The sequence below is a fragment of the Macrotis lagotis genome, chromosome 6 (assembly GCF_037893015.1).
Source record: "Macrotis lagotis isolate mMagLag1 chromosome 6, bilby.v1.9.chrom.fasta, whole genome shotgun sequence".
In the NCBI taxonomy this organism is placed as follows: domain Eukaryota; kingdom Metazoa; phylum Chordata; class Mammalia; order Peramelemorphia; family Peramelidae; genus Macrotis; species Macrotis lagotis.
This window is the reverse complement of record NC_133663.1, coordinates 197,166,565-197,194,319: the sequence shown is the minus strand read 5'-3', so window position 1 is coordinate 197,194,319 and position 27,755 is coordinate 197,166,565. Positions and strand designations below refer to the sequence as shown.

Here is a 27,755-nt window from a genome sequence, read left to right as displayed (position 1 = left end):
TTGTCGTAAAGTCACTTCCTCCAAGTTTTCAGTGTCAACTTCTTATTCTAGAACTTAAGGATTGTCAATAAATTTATCTCGAGCCAATCTGTGTTTTTCATGATTTTAAAAGTCTCAATCATAATATTTTTTTAGACTTGATCTTTCCACTGCTGAAGATATCCATTAATTCCCATATTAATCCTAATCCCTTATTTTAGGTACTCTGGATTTAAGTCAGCTTTGCTATATTTTCCTTAAGTTGAAGTAAGTATCAAGAAGGGTAAACACCATTCCAAGTTCAGAGATGTTAGGAATTTTTAGAAATGTGAAATGTTATTTATTGACTTTGATTGTGCCCAGAATGTTGTTGGCTATTTTGCTTAAAAAGCACAGTAGACCAAAAAGTTAAAAATCAGAATGTATCATTGTGTAAGCGAACTTCAGGTTACTTAATTTTTTTTTTTTTTAACAAACATTTGTAATCATTCATTCCCACTACCCCCATTAAACAACTTTAAAGTCATTGCACATAATCCAGCAAAACAAATGTCCACATTGCTCATGCTTGAAAATCTCTCTCTCTCTCTCTCTCTCTCTCTCTCTCTCTCTCTCTCTCTCTCTCTCTCTCTCTCCCTCTCTCTCCAATTTAAGTATATAATCTCTTGGGAGAGGATGAGTCACATTTTATGTTCTTTTCTCTAGATTCATGGTTTCTCATTGCATTGATTAAAATTCTGAAGTCTTCCAAAACTGTTTTTCTCTGTTTTTATCATTATAGAAATTATTCTCCTAATTCTTCTCACTTTATTCTTCATCAGTTCATAGACATCCTTCCAATTTCCTCTTTAACTGTCCATTATATAATTTTCTATGGCTCAATAGTTTAATTCACATACTATAATTTATTTAGTCACTCCCCAATGGGTGAGTACCTCTGTGCTTTCCATTTGAGGCTAATGAAGAAAGATCAACTTTAAATATAGTTATTCATATAGGTCCTTTGCTTTTTTTTATTGATTTCTTTGGGGTATAAGTTTAATAGTCAAAAGTTATGTACGGAATAGTAATATGTGGGACCCTGTTCCAAATTGCTTTTTGGAATAGCTAGACCAATTTATAGTTCCACTAACAATGTGTGTGTCTATTTTCCCAGGGCCCTTTCAACATTTGCTAATTTTCTCTTTTGTCATCTTGTCAATCTAATGGACATGAAGTGGAACATCAGAAATGCTTTCATTTGTATTTCTCCAATTACTAATGATTTGAAGAATTTTAAAAAATCCTCCAAACACACTGACTTAAGTTTTCCCACAATTAAATTCAAAACACTACTTTCTCTATGCTCAATTTATGTCCACTAATTTGGGATTTCACTTGCAACAAAATTTGTATCAGCTGTAGCCTTGGAAAATTTTGTAAGAATTCCTTTCAAATTATTTTTTTTTAAAAGGAAAATTGTAGCACTATTTGAAACGCAGTTAATATTTCTTATTATACACTTACATGCTTTATACTAGTTTCCTTGTTTATAAGATTATTGAAGCATGGTAGAATAGGAGGTAGGGGGAAGAGATGCTTTTCAGTACTCTGTGGATATAAATTATTATTATTATTATTATTATTATTATTATTATTATTATTATTATTATTAGTGATACATTATTTATTTGCTTTATTCCTCCATTATTCTGCCCCTGTAGTTTATGGCTCATTGATATATCAGTGTCGCTAAATCTTTGAGAATTTAGATATTAAGAGAATAAGTAGCTCTCTAGAGTACCTCACAGACTTTAAGTTTCTGAAATTAAAGAGTCTTTGAGTGTTTAATAAATATTTTGTAATGACCATTCCTTCTTTTATGATGCTTCCAGGTGTGAGAATGATCAGGTTATAAAATTAGGTAGAAACTCAAAAAATCATAGCTAGCATTTTCCCTCCAAGCAGGATAAGTATTTGTTCAGTACATCTTGCTAAAGAGATAATATTTTTCAGTCATGGGAATGAGAATAATTCCTTTTTTCAGGGTATCTACTGTGAACATAGAAATTCAAAGACCCTGGCACCTTTATGCCCTACTGAACTGGGATGTAACTAGACTTCAAAAAAAACATTTGATAGTAGACCTAAAGTCCTCTTTAGTTTTTCAACTGAGATCTTTCAGAATAAAAAGTATTTTTTAAAAAATCAGTTACTGTAGCACAGAACAAAGCAGTATCTAAATCACTTGGTATCTATTTTTAGTCAAATAAAAATCAACACTGTATACATGAAAATTTTCTGTACTGTTGAAAGAAAATAATGTCAGTAAAAGAGAGTCCGTGCTGAGAAAGTTGTATCCTAGGCACCACTTCTCACTTTATCTCCACAGAACTCTTTTGTTGTCACTTGTTTCAGTTGTGATGCTGTAATGGACTCTTTGTGATACTCTTTGGGGTATTCTTGGCCAAGATACTTTAGTGGTTTGTCATTTCCTTCTCCAATTCATGTTACAGAAGAGGTAAATAGAGTTAAACAACTTGCTCAGAGTTACATAACTAAGTGACTGAAATGGAACTTAAACTCAGGAACATATGTCTTGACTATAGGCCCAGCTCTCTATCCACTGTACCACCTACCTAGTATCTCATTTTTATTAGATCTTGACTTATAGTTCCTTAAGGACATTACATTATATTTGTACTTCTAATACAGTGTGACTAGAATTTCAAAACTATCAGCAGTATCATAACAGCATGCTACCAGCACCATTTTTGAAAAATAAAATCTCTACATATAATGATTTAGTAGTTTTTCATTCTACTTACCAAGCTGTACTTCAATGGAATTATTTCTTGGATACCTAATTTCAGGTTCTTTCTTTTCTTCTAATTTATTTACTAGGAAGAAATACATACACACACACACACATATATACATATCTTATTGGAAATTTTAAAAAATCCATGTTCAAGAAATTTAAAGAAAACTCAGAATCTCAAAAATCCCAATCCCAAAATTCACATTTTAGTTTCTAATAAGATCAAAATCAGCATGATTCAAGTTAAGATATAATCTTAGATATATTTAAAAGATAAGTACAGGGAATCATTCTGGCATCATGAAGAAAGGGTTATAACTGAACTTCTCATGTGACATGAACTTTATGTCTAATGATACACTTATAGTACTCTGTGGATATTAATTATTATTATTATGTATATATTATTTATTCACTCTATTCCTTCATTATTCTGCCCCTGTAGACTATGGCTCATTGATATATGGGAGAGCAGAAAACAATCAAAGTGGGATAACTCATTTAAAAAGGGAGCATTCAGAAAAGACCACAATGGAATTTAATCATAATGATGTCCATAAGAAAAATGGTTAATAAATTCTACAAATGAGCCTTAATATTTTATAGCAGTGCTCTACATTTAAGAATGTACATACTGTATATACATATGCACATGTTTATGTACAATATGCCTGTTATATATTATATATTATTATATTATATATAATATATATTTGTATTTATCCCAATTGAAAATGTATATATATTATATATTATATGCATGTGTATAAGCTCATGTTTATACATTTGCACAATGATTCCTTATTATTATTAGGATGGACTGTGGTAATTCTCTGCATGAGATACTCTTTATTAGCAGGGACATGCAGTCTGATTAACAAAAGTGCTTTATGGTCAGTCTACATTTGTAGCAAAGACCTGGAGTGAAGGACAACAATGCTTTTATAAACATAGGTGTTTCCTATAACAGTGATGATGTTTGTCCTTCATACCCAAGTAGATGACTTGGGGGCTTGGAGTAATTACCTTTACTCCATTAAGCCTTTTTGAAACTGCCTGACCATCAGAGATGGGTTCTGAGGAAATGAATGAATTCACAGAGAAATATTGGCTATAAATAATTTATACATGTGCATACACACACACACACACACACACACACACACACACACACACACACACAGCAGAAATATACAAAGATTAATGGAAAAGAATAGCTGAGGCCAAATTTCCTTTTCCACAGATGGGACTTCTTGGCTTTGCAGATATTGTCAGGCAGGGCCAGTTCCTTGAGAAAGTCCTCAGAGTCCTACAATCAGATGATTACAGAACAGTATATACCTCTCACAATTAAGAGATCTATTGTCTTCATAAGAGATAGATTCAAGACATAATTTTTTTTTAGGTTTTTGCAAGGCAATGGGGTTAAGTGGCTTGCCCAAGGCCACACAGCTAGATAATTATTAAGTGTCTGAGGCCAGATTTGAACTCAGGTACTCCTGACTCCAGGGCTAGTCTTCTATCCACTGTGCCACCTAGCTGCCCCTTGACTCTATATTTTTAAAATATTTTTATTGGTAACCTCAATAAAAGCATTGATTGTAGGTTCATCAAATTTGCATAGGACACAAAGCTGATAGGATTAGCTAACACCCTGGATGACACAAGTTCCAAAGGGAACTTCACAGTTAGGCTATTGGATTGACTCTAATAACATTTTCAATTGGGATAAATGTAAAGTTTTGGATTCAGGGACAAAAATTCATCTACAAAGTTATTATAATGGGAGCATTGATAGAAGACAGCTCTAAATAAAACATCCTAGTGTTGTTGTAGGCTGCTATCTCATATTGAGTTAGTAATGTGATATGACAGCTAAAATGGCTAATGTCATCTCTATTAAGTAGGGGAAATATTGGACAGAGAAATATATTTTATAGTTATTAATCTGTATCCTCTGTAGTGACCATGATTGTCCCCCATCCTCCCATCCCATTGTCTAAGCTATGAAATGAGGTCCTTGCCTCCTAGACTAGAACTCAGTAGATTCCTGCCCCAGGCACAAAACAAGCCCCTAGCAAAAAAACAATGGATCCCTGCCTTAGCCTGAAAGGATTAAGTCTTAGACCTACTAATTGAGGTGATCAATGGGCTTCCTCTAAAGGTAGCTTGCTCTGGGGAAGTGTGATTCCCAAATTCTTTGCCCTTCTCTATTATTTATCTTGTCTTCTACTTATTCTGTTTGTTTTGCTGAGAAGCAAGCACTCTGGGTAAGAGTGACATGTAAACCCTACTTAACTCTGCTCTTCTCTACTACTTATCCCCTGCTTGCTTGTATTCCTGTGGGAAGCCCAGCCTGTCCTGGGGAGCCCAAACTCTCCTAACCTCTTCTTACTTCTATTGAAATTATCCTTCTCCAAAGAACTTAACTACAGTGAACTTTTTGTAGTGACCTATAAACTTTTTGCATTAGTTTGTGGACTTTTTGTAGTAACTTGTAAACTTTAGTGCATCCAGTGAATTAAAATCTAAGCCTTACCTCAGAGTCAGAGAGATTGATGAATTCTTCACCAAAGGAGCCCAGGGATAGGTCCTTAAACCCTGCCCCACCCAAGTCATTTCTCCCAGATTCATAAAGAAGATCATGATTTTTAACAATGGGGCAGGATAGTTCCACTGTAATTTGCCTTCCTTAGATCTTAAGTGGCTTATTGTGTTCTAGGTGAATATCTAGATGAGAACAACCACATTGATAAAAAGGTTGATTTATCATGAAAATGAACCAATATCATTAAAGTTGGTTGAAGGAAATTGCCACTAGGAAAATTAGCTAGTAGAAAAGAATATTCTGGAGGGTGTAATTTTCAAACATTTAAAGGCTTGTCAAATGGTGCTAAAGGGCAGGATCCAATGAGAAGAAGGCCTAATATCAGGAAAAACTTCCTAACAATAAAATCTGTCCAAAATTTAATTTTCTTGGTGGCAGGATCTTTCTCATTAAAGGTTTTCAAAGAGAGGGGTTGGATGACCACTTCTGAGGTTTGTTATAGTGAGGATGCCTTTCGTATATGGGTTGGACTAGATATAATTCTGAAATTCTTGTTTCCCTTACTCTCCTTTTCTACTAGCCAATGGTTTCTTCCCTTACTTTTATGACTTTTGACAAGGAAATTTTTTGAATCTTGCTGACTGAGAAAAAGAAGTTTTGGAAAATAACAGCACACAAATAACTTGACATTCACATAAGCTAAATGGAGAGCCCAAGCATTTGGGCTAGAAGCATTTGCAAATACTCTAAGAAAATGACTCTCATATTGTATCATACTTACCTAGAGTTGTAGAAATTATATTTAAAATATCATAATGCTTTCCCATGCATGTTAGTTTTGCTTTGCATAAATATGTTCCTGAATTCTCAGTTGATGTATTATATATATAGAGATCAGAGTCTTTAGATAAATATTTATCATTGTTTCCAATAGGCTTATAGTCCTAAATACAAAAATTCATTTTGGGTCAGCAAGTATTTATTAAGTAACTACAGCATTTAGTATTACAGTAGAAATTATGAGTGATATAAAGGAAGTATGACATATTATTCCTGACCATAAAATGAAAAGTCTTATATAAGACTGGACTCTTAGTACCATGAGGTTCTTTAAGACAAAGGTCCTAGCACAAGTTCCAGAAGGAACTTCCTTTTGCTGATAATGAGGAAGGTAGTCATAGAATCAGGAGCCAGAAGCAATAAAGTTTAAAAAGGAAAAGGAAGACTAAAGTTCATTTCATACAATCAGTAGACCCTAGCAGAAAAGGAGGGCAAAAACGAAACTGATGTTAAGGGGATCGTGAACATGAGAGCAAGACTGAAAATACCAAAAGCAAGTCAAAAAGTTACTGTAGTATGATAGGCTATCGCAGAAACTGAAAAATAGGTACACTTCTGTTTTAACAAGTCAGATAAGAGGAGTTCATCACTAAAAATCCTACAGTGCTCTATAAGAAAGGATAGCTTAGAATATTATGCAGGGAAGCTAATTGGGCAGTTAGGTGTTGCAATGGATAGAAAGCTAGGCTTTGAATTAGGAACTTCCTGAGTTCAAATCTGATTTCAGATACTTAGGTATCTCTGGGGAAGTCACTTAACCCTATTTTCTTCAGGTTCCTTATCTGTAAAATGAGCTGGAGAAAAATGGCAAACCACTACTCCAATGTTTTTGCTAAGAAAGTCCCAAATAGGTTCATGAAGAGTCAGATAAATCTGAAAATGAAGTCTCAGACTGAACCAAGTTATGCAAAAGGCCAACAACAAAGACAGTGATTTAAAAAAAAGAGAATAGAATTTGACATTACAAGCTTGTGTTCTACCAAGTCAGGACTGAAATGAATGATCTAGGGTAGATTCCTGTTTTATGATTCCATGGCTCCATGAGAGTTAAAAAGAAATGAGTAGATTGAAATAAAGTTACCAAGGAACTGGAAAGAGCCTTAGGTTTGGAATCAGATGATTTATGGTTTAACTATATGAGTTTAGTCAGGGTAATTTTTCTGAGCTTCAACTCCCTTGTCTGTAAAATGAAGGTGATATCATCACTTGTGAAGAAAAGTAGTAGAGTTCAGAGCTATATAAATTGCATTAAGCCTTGAAATAATGAAAGTCTCCTACTTGAGATCTATAATCAACAAAAAGAGTTTGGCTTAACTGATTACACAGGAAAAATTCTGTGGAAGAAGCAAATGAATTTTATAGTTAAATAAAATCACTTGCCATATCAGAGAATCAAAGATGCTAGAAACATCAGCCAGCAATCCTTATCAAGGACAAAGATATGGCAGTCAAAGGCAATAATGGTTTAGAATGTGACTTCCTTTGTCAAAATTTTATGTAGTAATGTAGCAGAAGTTTATGAAAAGTACATGTCATAAAAGAAAGACAAGCAATGGAGGGGAAAACAAATTATCAAGAAGGCGTGGCAAAAAGATCAATTAAGTTGGAACTGGTGGGGTATGAAAGATGAAAAATTGAAAATATCTGAAAAAAAATGTATCTATCAATACAAATATCTTGGATTGATACTGCATATAGACAATGAGATAAAACCAGAACTAACAGGCAGGAAGGGACACTGGGCTATTCTAGGAAATTTTTTGTTGTTGTTGTTCTATTGTGTCTGACTCTTTGTTAGACCCCATTTGAAATTTTCTTAACAGAAATACATGAATGGTTTGCCATTTCCTTCTCCAACTCATATTACAGATGAGGAAAATGAGGCAAAAAAAGGAGTAACTAACTTTCCCATTGTCATATAGTTAGTAGGCCAGATTTGAACTCACAAAAATGAGTCTTCCTGACTCCAGGCCCAGAAGGCTATCTATCAGACCACCCAGTCACCACTAGGAAATTGTACCTAGTTATTTTAATGACCTCAACATTCTATGAAACAAGAGATCAAATGTTTAAATATTAATAAATGTAAGGTGATATTTTAGGCTGTAAGAAAAGGAATTCTACACTTTTCAAAGAACTAAGGTTTAAGATCACTCAAAAGTCAATGGAGAATTGCATAGTGGGTGAGAGAAGACCATAACATGTTATAAACGAGCAATTCCACAGGAAAAGTAACATAAATGATGTCATAATAGAAATATATGAGGGGAAGACAAAAAGGATCATTTACAATTGAAAGTGACATGTGCTAATTAGTCTTTATGCAATGTCAAAAAGCATTAGGGGAAAGGTTGCCAGCACATTTGGTGGAGTCTGTTCTGGGTTTATGGATAGGACATAGAATTAAATGGAAATTACATGGAAAAGATGGGTAGAAGCTGATGAAACCTGTATCATTCAAGGAAGTATCTACATCAAGACAGTGGTGGATTAAAGTTAGAAGATATTCTTGTTCACTTAAGTGCTAATATGTGGAAGAAAGAAAGGGGGGGGGAAGAGAATACTAGATAAAAACCATTTTTTTTCCTTACACAAGTATGATAAAATTGGCAGTTAGGGGTCACAGTGGGTAGAGCACCAGGCCTGGAGTCAGGAAGACCTGAGTTCAAATCCAGTTGCAAAAATGTATCAGTTAGGTGATCCCTGGACAAGTTATTTAACTTTGTCTCAATTTACTCATTTGTAAAAGGATCTGGAAAACGAAATGGCAAGCCACTCTAATATTGTTGTCAAGAAAAACTCCAAATGGGGCCAGAAAGAATCAGATATGACTGAAAAACTACCAAATGATAAAACTACAAAATGATAAAATTATTCTGGCCATTCATAAGTGATAATAATTTACCTTTACATAGCAATTTTAGGGTTAAAAAGTGTTTGCCTTTCAACAACTTTGAAAAGTAGTGGTGCAGGCATATATTATCCACAATTTATATAGATGGAGAAGCTCAGAGAGGCTAAATGTTAATGTCAAGAGTCAAACCCAAATATCTTGACTCAAAGAGCAGTGCTATTTTCACTGCTTCAAAATGCTTAAATTTCCAAGAAAGAAAAATATGGCTTTTATGCAATGTTAATTCATCTATTAAAAGAGCACTTATTGAATTCAATTTTCTTCAAAACTATTTTGTTGAAGTTATCTAAATCATAAATACAATAATTAAAAGTGGAATTCCTTTACAAGACAAGGGTCTTAGTTATTTGTTGTATGTTGTGATGCTATTGTATAAATCAACCTTCCAAGCAATCTCAAAATGGTATTAGGAAAAAGGGTGGAGTAGACATAGGGGAAGAGAGAAAGCAATGAGAATATCAGTGCTTACCTTATACCATTGTATTGAATTTAAAGTACTGTTTGGTAAGGAAATTATATGGCATTTGAGAATGCTAATTGTTCCCCTATATAATATTTGTTGGTCATGATTATCTGCTAGCCCTCCTGGGTCTTTGCTGGAATCACCACACCAACCACTACTCCTATTTTGAACAGTTAGGTTCACAAAGATTTTCTGACAGCTACTTGAATCCCTGTAAATAAAACAGCAGAATTACACAATTCTTGAGTCAGAATCATAAGTGCCAGTCAATCAATCAATAATTATTGAGTATCTAGTGCACAGAAGACACTGCAATTTTAAAAGATCTCAGGTCACCCAGGGCCATCTCTACCACTCAGCATAATTTTTGTCCAAATTATGGAGCACCATACTTGTCTTCTGTAACAAAGAAGTCTTTACTTATAGAAACCTGATCTGTTTGTGACTTCATCACTCAATCAAACTAATTTCTCCAAATTTACTCCAAATCTACTGACCTTTCCACTTAACTTCTTTATTTCTATCAAAGGGACCACCACCTTCCAATCTCCCAGGTATGCAAACTTTAGTATCATCATCAATTTCTAACTCTCCTTTACCCCCATTACCTTTCAGTTGTCAAATATTATCATTTTTGCCTCCACAGCTTCTCTCTTGTCTGTTTCTCTCTCTCTATTTACATAGCTATCACCCATTTGGGGCCCTCAGCACTTCTCTAAACTATCACAGAGGCTGTCTAATTGGTACTTCTATTTCCAGGCTCTTCTCATTCAATCAACTCTAATGATTCCTTATTATTTCAAGGATCAAATAAAACTCCTCTACTTGACATTTAAAGTCCCTCACAGCCTGATCCCTATTTACTTTTCCAGTCCTATTACATGCTACTCTTCTTCATAGACACTCTCAGTTTAGCAAAATTGTTCTTCCAACTCGTCTTCATACATAGAACCTCTTTTCTCATCTTACCATGATAAAGGACATTAAAGATAAAATTGTTTGCTGTTGTCATGTTTGTGTCATCTTGACAAAGATACTGGGGTCATGTGCTATTTCCTTCTCCAGCTCATTTTATGGATGAGAACCTTATGCAAACAGGTGTATAGAGTCACCCAACTAGTAAGTGTCTAAGGCCATATTTGGGTCTTTCTGGCTCTAGGCCAATTGTACATCTTCAATTGTACATCTTTCAGACATATTAAACTGGATGTCTAGTAGACAAATTCAAACATGTCCAAATCATTATTTCTGTTCCCCAAAATGTGTCCTGACTTTTCCTTATTACTGTAGAAGGCAATACCATCATCCCAGTCTTTCAGGCTCAAAGTCTAGGAGTCATGCTCAAATCCTTAATATTTCTCCCCCCCCCCCCCCCCATATCCAATGTTGCCTAGATCTGTCCATTTCATCTTTGCAGACACAGTTAGGCAATGCAGTGGATAGAGCTCTGGAGTCAGGAGGACCTGAGTTCAAATCTGACTCAGACACCCTGGTTGCCTTGTATCCAGAGCCATCGCCAGTCATCTTGATTCATATCTGGCCACTGGATCCAGATGGCTCTGGAGGAGAAAGTGAGGCTAGTGACTTAGCACAGTAACCCCTCATTCACATCCAATTCACTTGCTTATCATGGTGTCACCTCCCTGATGTTATGGTCTTCTTCAATAACCAAGGACAAACATTGTCATCTTTGCAACATCTCCCCAATAAGCTCCTTTCTCTACTCTGACACTGCCTCCATTCTAGGAGAGACCCTTATAATCTCACATCTGGTCTGTGCATTTGCCTGTTGCTAGGCTGACCTGCCTCAAGTCTTCTCTCTAATCCAGAGTCCATTCAGCCACTCTACTATGTCATCCCTCTCCTCCAAATAAACTTCAGTGGCTACCTATTGCCTTAAGGATCCTACATTTCATAAGTTACTCCCCTCTTACTTTTCCCATCTTCCTACACTTTATTCCCTACTAGTATCAGTTGATTTAGTGACACTGGCTTTGTTATTTCATGAATTAGACACTCCCATTTCTCAGCTTTGGGCATTTTCTCTGGTTCTCCCCCATGACTGGAATGTTCTCCTTTCTCATCTCTACCTAGTAGTTTCTCTGGCTTCCTTAAGTTCCAACTAAAATCCTATCTTCTACAGAAAATGTTTTACAAGCTCTCATTTCTAATGCCTCCCCCAATCCCACCCATTTCCTATTTGTCTTCCTCATTAGATTGTAAACTTCTGGAGAACAGAGACTGTCTTTTGCCTCTTTTTGTGTACCCAGCACTTAGCATACAGTACCTAGCACAGAGAAGGTACTTAACAAATGTTTATTGATTGAATGACCATTAGAATCAAAGCTATATTATTGGTTAAATTGACTTTGGCTTTTGGGATGGTCTGCATTGGAATCTAAACTATTTATAGCATTGATTCAACAGAAAGCATGTTCAATTGTCAAACTGACAAACTCTTAGATATATAACCAATTTGTAAATAAGGGTTGAACTCTTTCAGATCTTCCAATTCTAGATCTTATGATCTCAACTCAATAATTTTACTACAAGAATAAAAATACAACATTCAATTCAGCACATCATTTTTTTCTATTTATCTTTTGAGTATATATATCTTTCTTTTAAACTGAAAACTTACCTTATGATAAACTGATATATTCCTGAATCTTCCAATGTCAAAGGAAAAAATAAAATCTGACCCAGATACTGGTGGACTCTGGAATTTCTGTCCATAGTTATTGGAGTTTTGCTAGAATTTTTATAGCAGGTTACATTTCCATGACCGTACTTTTCTTCAGTGATTGGATAAGAAAGAGCAAAAAGCCGCCCTGCCACAAAATGTTGCCTTTCTGTGCTGACTTTGCATTTCTCTATTGAGAAAAGGGGGGAAAAAAGGAAGCCTGAGCTACAAAGAAAATTCTCCATTCTTTTATTTATTCTATAAGTACTAGATCACCACAGTTGCCTTTCCTTGACCCTTTAGTCATTACAAGGGTTCTCAGGGGAAACTAATGGTGTGTGCTGCTTGGTCTATAATCATTCAAACTTAAATTTAAAGTGAATATCTGAAAATAAGGACAGTAAGAAGCTTAGTTAGTTGGATGAGATTCTGAAACTCTTCTTAACTTCCACATGGACCATTACCCACAGGAGTCTTCCATATTGTCCAACTAAGTCTCTGACCTTCAAATCTGGCTCAAAATTTAACCTACTCATCAATCACACCTTCTTTCAAGCAGTCTATTTTTTTTATTCCTCTTTCTCACAATATGTCACTTTGTTCTATCAAATTTGAAACTTCATTTTGTTTTACTTTCCGCATACACACCAGTATGTTTAAAACTCCTTTTTGTAAATTCCTTAATTTCTTGAAACTAACCACTTATATTTTATACTCCTTTAATTTTCCTCAAAATCACAAATGCATTCATTCCACTTTACCTTTTTTTATAGTCTGAAATAGTAGGAGTTGAATTCCTAGAATTCCTAAGTATACTATAAATTGCATACTACACCTTTCATCATGTGATCTGAAAAAGCTTAACTGACTTCACATAATACATAGTAATAATATAATAATTAACCTTATTGTATTCAGATCAAGATCTGTTCATTTAAGTCAGGGAATAATTTTTAATTTAAAACCTTCTAATATTAATCATACTTTCTCTAATATGCAAGAATTCAAACTCAGTTAACTCTGACTCCAAATTCAGAGTTCTTTCCCATTTCATTGAGTGGATATACACCATGGGGAACACAATTCAAGAATAATGTAGAGTGCTCATTTGAGGGTCAGAAAACATGAGTTTAAAGTTCTGCTTTATTATTTACTCATGTGATCTAAGACAAGTCTCCCAAGCTTTCTAGGCTTCAATTTCCTTATCAGTAAAATGAGGTACTTGGCTTAAACTATCTTTAAAGTCTCCTCTTTTTAAGATACTGTGATCAAACATATTTTTGTTCAGTGTGGTACTTTCTCATGGGACAATGGCTGCTGTCTTAGAGGTAGAAAGATCCTGAAAGGCAAGGTATATAAAGCAATTCCCTAATAATTATTTGCTAAGTTAGACTTACCTGCTCTGGCAAAGAGAAGAAAAGTCAAGATGAACCCGGAAAGAAGACAGGATAGAATCACCATACTGGGCTACAGAGAGGGCAGGATGTGCCTGAAAGCCAATTCTAGAAGCCTGGAATCATCCAGATTTTCTCATTTTAGCATCTCCACGAAGTAGCCAGAGCCAAAGGGTGAAGCCCCAGAGAACTATCCATGAGTGACAATGTTTGCCACTAGAAGACTTTCACTGTGTGCCTGGAGAAAGAGTGCAAGCAAAGCTGGGATTCTGCACAGCCCCCTCCTCCTGGTCCAAGACGCTGCTGCATTATGCATTGGGGATAAATGTTAGGTGTGTTTTCACTCTAAGTTTCTGGTAATTTTCCACAAGTTTTCTCACAAAACATAAAGATTCCTCCTTAGAGATTTTCTCTCCCTTTTCCCCTCCACCTCACTCCACCCTCGACTAAGATGCAAATCCTGAGAGATCCTCTCCTTTTGAGAGTCCTGAGGTATAGTTTGGGCCACTCAAGCAAGAAAGGACTCAAAGTCAGTACCTCACCCGAACCCCCCTCCCCTTCCCCCTGTGGTCTTCGCACTAGGTCCTAATATTTCTAGTTCCCTAAGAGAAGTGGGCAGGAGTCATCCTCAGAGGATCCCCCAAATCTTCCCATCATTCCAATTCCCACAGATAGACAATGAATGTTGTGGGGGAAGGGAGGGGAGGAGAGGGAAGCTGGGTGTGCCCGGGTCTATCTTCTCCTTGCATTTTTATCTCTTCCTCTAGTAAGTACCTGCCCTCACCCAGTCAAGCCAGAATCTCTGGGGCCTCAGAAGAAAGTACCTTTCAACCAAAGGTTCATTCCCCACTCTGAAAGAGTTCTCCCCATGCCCTACCTCTCTTATCTGCTCCTTTTCCTTCTTCCTACAGTATCCAGCTTCCTCCTCACCCCTGGCCAGTCTCCGAAGGCTTGCTGGCCCAGTACACTGGAGGAAGCCTGCACCACTTCCTTCCATTCCAGGGGTACCAGGCAGGCAGCTGCTCCTGAGTGAGGGCTCCGGATCTTCCTTACTGCAGCTTCCTCATTTGTCTAAGAAGAGAGGAGATGCCTGGGCCTGTCTGGTGTCCTCATTATTCTGGGAGTGACTCAAGAAGACCCAGTTCCCAGAATCCACTTTCAGCACCCTGGTTTCCAAGGCACCACATTGTTTTGGAATAATTAGAATTTCCTTGCTGTGTGTCACCAAGAGCCCTCATCCCCTTCAGCCTCCCAGTTTTTTGATCCCTCTTTAAGTTAATATAGTATTGGTGAGTTGTTGTGAACCAGAAATTGAACCCAAGACTCCAACCCTGGTAATGACGCCCCCTAAGACACTCGATAACATTTTTTTGTTTATGGCACTTTAATGATTTGCAAGGGCAGGTAGGGGACAAATTGGTTAGGGTGTTGGGACTGGAGTCATCTTCCTGAGTTCAAATCTCCATTCATTAATTTATTGGTGTGTGACTCTGGGCAATTCACTTAACCCTGCTTGCTTCAGTTTCTTCATTTGTAAAATGATCTGGAGAAGGAAATGGCAAATATTTGCCTAAAATACTTCAAAAGGGAGCATGAAGAGTAAGACTTGTCCCCTCCTGATTCACTAAATGTCTGATCCAACCAAGAAAGATGCAAACACCCTTCCCTCACACACACCCCCTTTCTCTCTCTCTCTCTCTCTCTCTCTCTCTCTCTCTCTCTCTCTCTCTCTCTCTCTCTCTCCACCCCTTCCCCCACTTCCACAGTGGAAAACTCTCTGCTGGGATAACTTTCCATACTACATTTGATCCCCACAATTGTTCAAATTTCCTGATCAAAAAACTAGGTATAGGAATGTGTGAGCTTGGGATTCAAACTCAGATTTTCTAACTTTTTCTAATCTTTAAGACTCTTACAAGAACTTAATAAATAAGTGTGGCTTGCTTCCATCATCTACCTGCTTTTTCAGCAGTATAGAATTGTTTTTTTAGGTAGGTACAAATGGGGAATTACAGAAGAAAAATATGGAAATAAAAAAGGACTAGTTAAGTAAACTTCTAATAATATAAGATTTATAAAATTAAATCCATGATATGTCTGAAAAGGAAGGCCAGAATCAAGTTGGTGATGGTTTTTAAAATACCAGACAAAGATATTTAGATTTTATTCAATAGACTTTGAGAATTTGGGGGACAGGGAAATGTAATCAAAGCTGTGGTCTTGGGAAGATAATTTTAGAAGCAAGAATTAATTGGAATAACAAAGCAAGGAGAAATTGTTACTTGATATTGCTACTTTTGCTGGGCAGGGGGCTTGGTTAGGAGACTACTATAATAATCTAGGGTTGGATTGGGGGTAATTACAATGAAAGAAGAAGGAAGGGCAGAGATAGAAGACCTACTGGAGAAGTAAAATTAATAGTGTTCAAAAAGTTTATTAATGGTAAATTGTTTATCATCACTTTTTTTTAAAAAACCTTTCCTTCTAGTCTTTTTTGAAACTGACAGTTGTGAGAAACATTAATAATAATCACAATTCAGAAACAGAGGTATACATAAAATTGAGAATCAAAAGGGACCTTAAACACTATCTAGCCCAGAAAGTCCAAATTTTAGTTGTGTCACGGACCTTTTTAGTTGTTTGGTGAAGTCTAAGGAATAGTCTCAGAATGATGATTTAAAAAAAAACATGTAAACGAAATACCAAATTTTAATTAGAGATGAAGGAAACTAATTTTTTTTTTTAACACACACATGAGTCCCATTAAAATCTCCTCCACAGATTCTTGGACAGCAGGTTAAAAATGCCTAATCTAGTTCAGAGTCTTCATTTTATAGAAAGAGAAATGTTATATGATTTAATCAAAGACATATATAAGTAGTGAAGTCGTGATTTAAATCTAAACCTTCTTAATCCAGTGCTTTTTACTACTGTCTAACATTGCCTGAAATCATTATTTAATAAATATATTATCTTTTTAGTACACTGCCTTAGGACAAGCATTATCAGATGTTTATACAATATGGTTGTGTAATTATATCAACTGTATCTGACTGTGATCCCATTTGAGATTTCCTTGACAAAGATACATGATTGTTAATTCCTTCTTCGGCTCATTTTACAGATGAGAAAACTGACTTTTCCAGAATCTCAGGATCCCAGTATTCTGTTTATTATGCCACAGTATGTTATGCCTAAATGCTTTTGCTTGGTAATGTATTTCACATGGACAGCAAATAATTACATTAATATAATAAATGCACCTAGGTGACATGATGGATAAAATACAGGATTAGAATCAGGAAGCTTGACGTTCCTAAGTTCAAATCTTGCCTCAGACACTTATTAGCTGTGTGACCCTGAGTAAACTGAACTGTTTAGTTCAGTTCCTCATCTGTGAAGTGAGCTGGAGAAGGAAATGGCAATTTACTCCAGTATCTTTGTCAAGAAAATTCCAAAGCAGGTCATGAAGAGCTGGACATGACTGAAATGACAAAACAACAAATAAATGCAGATTGTTTAATCAAAGCTATTTGGTACTAGTTAAAAAATAGAATAGACAAGACAAGGGAAGATCAGAAATAATGGATCTTAATAATCTAATATCTTCCATCTTTATAAAAATCTTCCAAACATAAATTACCTAGAAAAGAACTTTGAATCTGATAAAAACTGGAAAGAAAACTGGGAAAAATTAAATTTAAATAATATATCACATATAAATTCAAAATGGACATGTGTCCTGAACACTAGAAATCATACACTAGATCTGCATTTTCAATAATATAGGTACTTTTCAAGTGAAGAAACTCAGTATGCTGGCACTTTCTCTTTAACTATTAGTTTTGGGGAGTAACCTTGAGTAACAAGGACTTGTGGATAGAGAGCTGGGTCCAAAATCAGAAGGATCTGAGTTCAAGTCCTTAATCTGACATCTCCTGGTTGTGTGACCTTGGATAAGTCACTTAATATCTCAGTGTTCTTTGTATCTCCCTAAAATCATAAATATCAAGGATTGTGCTAACCTGTATTGATAAAGGAAGTTATCCCCTGTTATTTCCTATACAAATGAAATTACAAGTCTAATCCCTATCTTTAACAGAAAAATATAAGACTAATTTCCATTCCCTAATAGATAAACAGTCAAAGGAATTCCAAAAACAACTTTCAAAAGAAAAATGACAAACTATTAATAATAATATGAATATTCACCTTTTACTCAGCAAATTGGAAAAGATGACAAAAGATATTTCTTGTAGACACAATGATACATAGCTGGTGGAACTTGTAAATCGGTACTCTCACTCACAGCACCAAGAAACTGTTGCATGTGCAATGGTCACACCCTGGTAAAACCATGTTTCAGATGTGCTAAACCAAACTTGTTTTGCTCTGTTTTTTTTGAGGGTTCTGTTTGTTTGAGGTTAGTCAATAAGACTCAAACCCATTAGTGAGTTAGGGTAATGTCTATCCCAAGCATGTGATCCCTGACAGAACAGCTAGATGAGAAAAATTTGTTCCAATGGCCATGAAGATATCTGAAGAAGCTACTGTGGGCTTAGAGTTTGATGAGACATTGAAGGTGTCAATGTCATCCACTGCATTTTAGGCAACTGCCAGTCATACTGACTTTTGCCTTTGATTGGACTTTGATGACTCTGGAAGAGAGAGTGACGCTGTTGGAATTTGTACAACTGGGTCTTACTTAAATCCAAATCATGCACAAGTCAAAACATCACCTTGTGAAGTTATTGGTCCTCTTCAAAAAACAAAGGATATACAACAAAAAAATTGGTACAACTATTCTAGAATGCAATTTGGAACTATTTGAATAGTGTGATCAAAATGTCCATTCTACTATAAATATTTTTGCATATAAGGATCTTTGTTGGGATTTAAGCTTAGTAATAGTATTGCTATTAAAGCAAGCTTACTAATAGTTTTGCTATTACTAATTAGTATGCTAGTTATCTAATAATAACCATTTGATATGGGATGTGTATAGCTTAGTGACTTTGGAGACATAATTACAAATTCCTTTTCAAAATGACTGGAAAAATTCAGTTTCATCACTTTTCTGATAGCCCCTTCATTTATTATTTTTATTTTTTATAATCTTTGCTACTTTAAGTTTTTAAGTTTTTTTCCAAGGCAATGGGATTAAGTGACTTTCCCAAGGTCACACAGTTAGGCATTTATTAAGTGTCTGAGGTTGGATTTGAACTCAGGTCCTCCTGACTCCAGGGCCAGTGCTCTATCCATTGTGTAATCTGACTGCCCCCATCTTTGCTATTTGACACTGAGGTAGAATCTCAGAGTTGCTCTAATTTACATCTTTCTATTAGTTAGCTGGAATTTTTAAAGTATGATTGAATTTTTCTTTGAAAACATTTTTCACATTCCTTGACTATTTAACTATGGTAAAGCAAATCTTAATCATATACACCTAAATCAGTTCCCTATATATCTTGGATATGAAATGTTTATCAGAAAAATTTGCTGAAAATATTTTCTCTAGTTTCTCCTTTATTTTCTTTAAATTTTTTTATTATTTTATTATTTTTACATTTTTTTACTACTTACATGCAAAAGCAAGTCTCAACATTTACTTCCAAAACCTTGATTTCCAAATATGCTCCATTCCTTCCACTTCCACTTTCTCCATCGAGCAAGCTAGTCCCTTAGTGTAGGTTAAAAATATGCAGCAGTGAAATACATTACAATAGTAATCTTGTAAAAGTAAACATAAACGTCCTCCCCCACAAAAAGAGAAACCTCAAGAAAAATAAAGTGGGGAAAAAATGTGCTTCAGTCTGTATTCAAACACTATCAGCTCTTTCTTTGGGGCAGATAGCATTCCTTATCATAAGTCCATCAGAAAAATTGCTTCAATATTTTTTTTTCTAGTTGCTATTGCTAGCTGTATTTCCCTCCATCCTATGTTCCCCCTCCCCCATTTATTTTATGCTCTCTCTCTTTTTATCCCATCCCTTCTCAAAAGTGTGTTCTCACTACCCTCTCCCATGATCTTCCCTCTCTTCTATCACCCCTTCCCCGTCTCCTTTCTCCCATCCCTTTCCTTTCCTATTTTCCACTATAGTAAGAGATTTCTATACCCAATTGAGTATTTAGTTTCTCACTGAGTCACTTCCAATGAGAGTAAAGGTTCACTCACTCCCCCTCACCTTTCCCTCTTACACTCCATTGCAAAAACTTTTCCTTGCCTTTTTAATGTGAAATAACTTACCTGATTCTACCTCTCCTTTTCCTATTTCTCAGTAAATTCCTTTTTTCCCCTCCTTCTAACTGCCCTAATAAATGAGAAGGTTCATATGAGTTTTCAGGAATCTTCCCATGCATGAATACAAGCAGCTCAATATCATTACATCTCTTATAATTTACCCTTCCCATTCACTTTTTCTATGCTTCACCTGAATTCTGTCCTTGAAGATCAAACTTTCTTTTCAGCTCTGGACTTCATTCAGGAAAGTTTGAAAGTTCTCTGTTTCATTGAATATCCTTCTTTCCCCCTAAAAGAGTATGTTCAGTTTTGCTGGGTAGTTGATTCTCTAGTGTAATCCAAGCTCTTTTGCCTTCTGGAATATTATTCCAAGTCTTAAGAGCCCTTAATGTAGAAGCTGCTAAATCTTGTGATATCCTGATTGTACCTCTACGATATTTGAATTGTTTCTTTTTGGCTGCTTGTAATATTTTCTCTTTGACTTGGGAGTTCTGAAATTTGGCTATAATATTCTTGGTACTTTTAATTTTGAGGTCTCTTTCAGGAGGTGATTGGTAGATTCTTCCAATCTCTACTTTATTCTCTGCTTCTAGGATATTAAGACAGTTTTACTGGATTATTTCTTGAAAAATAAGATCTAGATTTCTTTTTCTGGTCATGATTTTCTAGTAGTCCAATAATTTTTTAAATCATCTCTCTTGGATCTGTTTTCTAGGTCAGTTGTTTTTCCATTGAGATAGTTTACATTTTCTTCAAATTTTTCATTCTTTTGGTTTTGTTTTGTTCCTTGATTTCTTACAAAGTCATCAGCTTCCCTTAGTTCCATTCTCCATTCTCCATTATTTTCTTCAGAGAACTTTTGAATCTCATTTACCATGTGATCAATTCTGCTTTTTAAGGCATTCTTCTCCTCACTGGTGTTTTGGACTGCCTTTTTTTCCATTTGACCTAAAGTGGTTTTTAAGATGTTATTTTCTTTAATATTTTTTGGAATTTCTTCACTAAACTGCTGACTTGGCTTACATGATTTTTCCCACATCATTATCATTTCTCATCCCAATTTTTCCTCTACCTTCTCTCATGATCATCCCTCTCTTCTATCACCTACAACTCCCCCCTTCCTTCCCCCATCCCCTTTCTTGATTTTCAAAATCTTTTTTTGAGCTCTTCCATAGCCTGAGATAAAATCATATTTTTCTTGGAGGCTTTGGATACAGTTTTGATTTTGTCATCTTCTGAGTGCATATTTTGATCCTCCATAGGACCAAAGTAATTGTCCAGGGTCAGAGTTTTTTCCTTCTGTTGTTTGCTCATTTCCCCAGTTTATGACTTGATTTGAACTCTTTGTTAAGGTGGGGCTCTGCTCCCAGGGTGGAAGGCATACTGTCTCAAGTTTTTGAGGGTTTTTTCAGCTGTTTTCCAGGATACTCCCCAGGGACCTCAATTCCTCCAAGGACTTATGAGAGGCTCTGACTGCTCTCCTGGCCTGTGCTCTGGTCTGTGGATGACCATAAGCCCTCCTGTCTGCCCTGGAGTAATGAGGAGGGTACCTGAGCTACTGTGAAAATAAAGTTCCTTTTCCTAAGACTGTGATCTAAGTATGGGCAAAGCAATAGAACCCTGACTCAAGGTTAGTAGAGAGACCTCTGCTATCTCCCATGATTCCCTTACTGTTCATGGGTTGACCACTCTGGAAGCAGCTCCTGGTAGGTCTCCAGGCTTGCTCCTAGTTCCCAGAGACTGGGTCTGCATTGAGGACTACATTGGATTGGGCTCCACTCTCGCCTAGTGTGGCAGAATTTTCCTGCTGCGCTTCCCAATTGTCCTTGGCAGTGCCTGGACTGAGAGGTGTGGAAACCACCATCTTACAGGGACCCAGGTATGCTATGAGCTGTTCCTGGATGTTTGGAGCCCATTCACTCTGGCTGGGCCTGGATGCTAACCCCAGTGTAACAGACACATCCCTGAGATCTTCCAAATTTTCTTAGGCTGAAAAATGTTTCATTCAGTCTTTGTGTGGGTTCTGCCACTCCAGAATTTGGTTAGAGTCATTTTTCAAGATATTTGAAGTGGGGGGGGGGGGCTTGTGGGAATCCTTACCTTTATTCCACCATCTTAGCTCTACCTTCTCCTTTATTATCAACTAAATTTTGTTTTGTCCATTTTATCTTTTGTGACCTCTATTTCTTGTTTATTTATGAGTTCTTTCTCTGTCCTTAGATGTGATAGATTTCTTTCTTGCTTCCCTAATTTGCTTATGGTATCATATCTATTGTCTAAGTTATGTATTCATTTGAAGCTGCTTTTGGTATATGAGTGTGAAAGTTTATTCTATACTTAATTTCTGCCAAACAGATATGTTTTGCCCATAGCTTTTGCCAAATCATTGGACTGAATGCACTCTCTGGTTTCTTGTAACTCTAAATTTGTGATCTCTATGTGGGCCATCAACAGCCCACATATAATAATATATAATATAAAACTTTCTTTTACTTTTAAGTCAGGATAAACCAAAGAGGAAAACAAAGTTGATAAAACAGAAATTGTTGCAATACAACAGCGCCATCTAGTCATGATTTATATATTATAATCCTGGTTCATTTCTTCCTTGTATTGACAATGAATAATAAAGTAGTCAGGCAGATTGTTAAAATTATAGATCCTCCATAGAGTTGGAATGGAAACAAAATACATATAGTTCAAATCATTCATTTTATAGCTGAAGAAACTTGTGAAGTGACTTGTTCAAAGACACACAAATGGAAAGAAGCAGAACTAGGATTCATATCCAGGTCCTGTTACTGCAAACCCAATCTTTTGCCTCTGTGATTTAGGGCTGAAAAGTGGGGCTATATAGGAGGTAAAGAGAGAATAACAGGTAAACCAGTCTGACCAAAATGTAGAAAAAGGAAATAAGGTGAGATAAATTCAGAAAGATGGATTGGAATTAAAGCTTTGAAAGCCTTGAATGCCAATCAAGGGAACTTAGATGTCATCAATTTAGGAATAGGTTGTTATAGGCTTTTGAACAATGAAGCAATTGGGATCACATCTAGGAATTTAGGATTTAGTGATTTAGGAAGATTAATTGGGAAGACTTGTGGGTTTTGGTGGGCAAGTAAATAACTTTCCCAGGACAGATCTGTCATGCAAAGAAGGGTATTCATGCCTTTGTCAAACTTGCGTTCAATTAAATTCAACAAAATAATTATCAAAAACTTAATATGCAAATAGAACTATTCTTTTGTTATTTGCTGATAGGTGCTGATAAAGGCAAAAGATCTCAATTTAAAGGGAAAAGTGATTCATATTCTCAATAGAAATAGAGAGGTACATTATGGAAAAGACTCACTGATCTATTTTGTTTTCTTCCCCCTGACATGAATTTAGACTGGACGTTACCATAATAGTGAATAGCTTTCATTTATGTATCACTTTCTTTAAATCATACTTCTATGTTCCATTTACCACTTTGCACCAGTTATTCCAAATGCCACCCCTAGTTCCTGGGCTTTCCAATTTTAGCCATCCAAACCCACCATAATCTGTTTAAGAAAATTTATGAAGATAACAAAATAAAGATATCCAATCTAAAAGAAGTATGTATTAAAAAAAAGAAAAAAAAAGAAATTCTAAAATTCAAAAGAAGTTAGAGGAGAGGAAGAGAATCTTTTGTATTAACCATTTAAGTGAGAAGGAAAAGGGGAGAAGAATTAGATTGCTAAATAAAAGAAAGAAAGAAAAGGAAGTAATAAAAAATTAAAAAAAAAAATCAAATAGCACTTTATATTTATATTACACTTTAATTTTTTCTAAGTGTTTTATCTTATTTGATTCTTTTTTTTAGGTTTTTGCAAGGCAAATGGGGTTAAGTGGCTTGCCCAAGGCCACACAGCTAGGTAATTATTAAGTGTCTGAAACCAGATTTGAACCCAGGTACTCCTGACTCCAGGGCCAGTGCTTTATGCACTGTGCCACCTAGCTGCCCCATCTTATTTGATTCTTATAACAAGTTTTGTGAGGTAGGTGCTGAAGGTGAGATGATCAGATATAAAAAGGATGATTAGTTTAAAGGGTTTGGACCAACTAAATTTAATTTTCTTTTTTTCTTTTTTTTAAAGTATCTTATTACTTTTATTTTTTAAAGAAAATATGAATGAGCTCTGGGAGAGGAAGATAGGTGAGAAGTTAGTCCATTGTACCTTCAGTGTCCAGATGGTGATCTTGTCTTTCTATATGATATGAACAATCACTGCCATTCCTTTAACAGCATTCTGATCAACAGCATTCAACATGGCTTGAGAGATGGTTTCAAAGAGGTGCTCAGGTTCCATATCAGGTTCCTAGAGGGATTCACAAATACCATACATCTGCTCTGAGCAGGTGCCACTGACCACAAAATCACCAGTCACCATGGGGCAGCCAATGAGGTCCAAGGAACAAATAAAAGACTCAAAGGTCTTAGGGTGCAGGCCAGCAATGACTGGCTCAGTGTGGTAGGGGCCAAGCCCTGAGTTTGCTATGCTTATGAGTGTATAAGGCTTGATCTGTTGACCCTCTTTCAATTAATACAAATTCAGTTGGAATTTGAAGTGCTGAGCTATGGTCTGTACATAAGTGGTGAGTCCAGTCAGGCCAATATATAAGAGGTCACCCATAGGAAATCTTCTGGAAGTCAGTGGTTACCATCTGGGTCTGGATGCCAAAGTGCCTGTCTACTGGAAATGGCCACACAGTTCTTCCCCTTCATGATGGCCCCTCCATTATAGGACATAATAGACATGGTGCTGGCGTTTGACAGGTCCCCAAAAATTCTGCGGCTATTCCCCCACTCCTGTGGATTCCAGTCCACACAGTGCACAGTCACGCTTGGTTAAATTTAATTCTTTCTAAAAACTCATTTTTTTTTTTGAGAAGGAAGGAAGAATTGTACTGATTTGTAAATGATGGAAAATAAGTTAGTCCAAGTTGTTATGGTGAAAGGTTTTATCCTTATCATTTATTATTGATTCTCCTTTGCTAGAAAGCTGGTGAGGATTTCCTCAAACTATACATTTTGTAATTTAACAATTAGCAATAGACTTAAGGAGGGAGAAGTTATTAGGATGCTGGAGAATCTGGGAGTTGTTATTATTGATTTTGGTATGTAGTAAGCAATTCATGGCCAGACTGTGTCATGACTATATCAGCTTTCACATGCTTTGTATGCTGTGCAACTATGGGACCCTGATGGAGCCTCCAAAGGAGATCTGGTTATTGCAGGAAGTGGGGCTGCTGATTCAACAAGTTTCTTCTTCTTTTATGTATTTAACCAATTCTCACAATTGATGTTTTATTTTATTTTTCCATTTATAAGTTATGAAAGTTTTCAACAGTCATCCACATGCATATGCATGATTTATAAGTTACATAATTTCCTTCTACCCTTCCTTCCCACCCCTCTCCCCTTAGTGGCAATCAGTCTGGTGAATATTGTTCATTTACAATTGTGTTTAATATGTTTATAAATTAGTCATTTTTTCACAATTGATATTTCATTTTAATTTTTAACCAATCCTTCTCCCTCTGAGAGAAGACTTGCCTAGCAGAGCTGAAGATGCTCTTACTACCTCCTTGGACACACTGAGGACTTCCTAGGCACACACACACACACATACACACACATACACACACACATTTTTATTTATCTTTTTTTTATATTTATTCCTCTTCCTTTCCAGAAATATATATATATATGTATATATATATACATATATATATATATTTGTTTAATTCTTTGTATTTTAAAAATAAAGAATTAAAAACAGACATGATAAGGTTTAGAAAGCATTTTACTCACAAGAACACTATGGGGAGTGGAGGAAAACAAAAGTTTCTGAAAACCAGGTGACACATTATAAAAATCTGATATATATGTGTGTGTGTGTGTGTGTGTGTGTGTGTGTGTGTGTGTGTGTACACACACACAGTGTTCCACAATCATTGCACCCTAACTCTGCAAAGAAATTGTAATGATTTGATATTCTAGAAGTTTTCTGTCTATTAATCACAAAAGTATATGTCCCAACTCAAATAGAGTTTCTAGATATTTCAGAATGAAGGAAGTAGAGGTTAGGACCACTTGACAATTGATTCAGAAATCTAATTTCTGTCCTCACACATTCAAATATATGTGTATGTATATATATACACACACACACACACACACACACACACACACAAACATACACAGACATCTTCAGTCTTGCATATGTTCTAATTCAGTCCATAGTTCTCATTAGTTAGTGAGTATGAGACAGGGAATAGGTAGAGAAGCTTCATTGATGAGCAGAATTGAAGTTGTTCTGCAAGAACTTTGGAAGTCTTGTTTCCTTGAGTCTTCTTGGAGGGTTTAAAAAAAAACTTGTAAAACCAATTGGCAAGGGACAGCTAGGTGGCGTAGTGGATAAAAGCACCGGTCTTGGAGTTAGGAGTACCTGGGTTCAAATTGGGTCTCAGACACTTAATAATTACCTAGCTGTGTGGCCTTGGGCAAGCCACTTAACCCCATTTACTTTGCAAAAACCTAAACAAACAAACAAACAAAAACCAATTGGCAAAATCTTTTCTCATTTTTCCTCAGAATTTTGGGGGTTATTTTTGGTATTAGTTAAGTTTAAAATGCCTTCAAATGGACTACCAGGACAGAGCCAATATGGTAGCATGAAGCTAACATGCTCCCATAGTTTTTCCCTACCAAAGATAAGTGAAGCCTCTATTCTGACATTCAAGAAAAAGGGAAGATTCAAAGAAGTTTTCGACTGTAGATATCATGGAGGAACTTCAGTGAAGGTCTGTCTCTTTGGGGGAAATGGAAATAAAATCCAGGAGGCAGGAGAGTGAGGAAAACCAGTAGGAGAGTGAGGAAAGCCAACAGGAGGCTTTTAGCCACAGTGCAATCCAGATCCCAACAGTTTAACAACAGCAGAGGTCATGGCAGCTAGATAGCAAACAAGGAGGGAGGATACCAACCTCAAATGAAGTCTGAATCCTGGGAATACCAGGGCAAAAGACAAGACTGAGTCAGGAACAAACCACTGCTAAGTCAGAATCTGGACATAAAGGAGGAAGCAAACCTGTACAGAGGCAAGGCCTGCAATGCATAGGCAACATCTTGACCAACAACAAACCAGGGATCAGACCCCTGTCCTAGGGGGAAAAAATCTTGGATCTATGTTGAATCCCTTTCCAGACTCCCTTAACCTTCCCCAGGTGAGTGTTGAAGGGCCAGGAGACAAGGAAGGCAAGTCTCCCTTTGTACACCAAGGTCTTCATTTATTTATTTACCAAAATACATGTGTTTAAATATCCACCCCAGTCCCTAATCCACTCCCATTCCCATGGCACTTAGTAAAACAATGTTCTTGTACTCAAGGGCATGAGATGATGATTTACAGTATTCCTACACACAATAGTCCTTAACAGATCTATGCTCCCTATACCCCAGGAGCAGAGCTAAAACAACAAAGATGAGCAAAAAAGCTAAAAGAGTACCCAATATAAAAAAAAAAACTATTTTACAGACTAATATGATGACAATGCTATGTCTGAAGAAGAAAGCAATGAAAAATCACTCACAGGGGAAGTATCAAAACAGTCTATAAAATGGACTCAAATCCAAAAGCTCATCAAAGAGCTTTAAAAAGAATTTAAGAACCAGAGAAGAGAGGGAGAAGAAAAATGGAAAAAAGAAATGTGAGTCATGCAGAAAAATTATGAAAAACTGATCAAAGAAATCAACTCCAATAAAAGTAAAAATAACCAACTGGAAAAGGAAACACAAAAGGTTATTGAAGAAAATAAAACTCTAACAATCAGAACTGAACAAAAAGAAACCAATGAATCTACAAGACT

General features: G+C 36.0%; 1 protein-coding gene and 1 pseudogene across 3 annotated transcripts in view; both read right to left on the bottom strand.

The window, feature by feature from the left end:
- The window catches only part of LOC141491355 (interleukin-1 receptor-like 2), a 33,383-nt gene extending 18,634 nt beyond the window's left edge, over window positions 1-14,749 (bottom strand). For 2 of the 3 annotated variants that reach the window (XM_074192216.1, XM_074192218.1), the window contains exons 1-6: window positions 14,499-14,749; window positions 13,625-13,859; window positions 12,186-12,417; window positions 9,551-9,755; window positions 6,109-6,271; window positions 2,787-2,858 (exon numbers count right to left, since the gene is read on the bottom strand). In XM_074192216.1, the coding sequence (XP_074048317.1) occupies window positions 2,787-2,858; window positions 6,109-6,271; window positions 9,551-9,755; window positions 12,186-12,417; window positions 13,625-13,688 (736 nt within the window). In that variant the 5' untranslated portion in view covers window positions 13,689-13,859; window positions 14,499-14,749. Of the gene's footprint in view, window positions 1-2,786; window positions 2,859-6,108; window positions 6,272-9,550; window positions 9,756-12,185; window positions 12,418-13,624; window positions 13,925-14,498 lie in introns of all 3 variants that reach the window. The other variant, XM_074192217.1, reaches the window with a different exon arrangement.
- Window positions 14,750-24,094: 9,345 nt separating this feature from the next.
- LOC141491966 (proteasome subunit beta type-3 pseudogene) lies at window positions 24,095-24,645 on the bottom strand (annotated as a pseudogene).
- Between the last annotated feature and the right edge of the window lie 3,110 nt (window positions 24,646-27,755).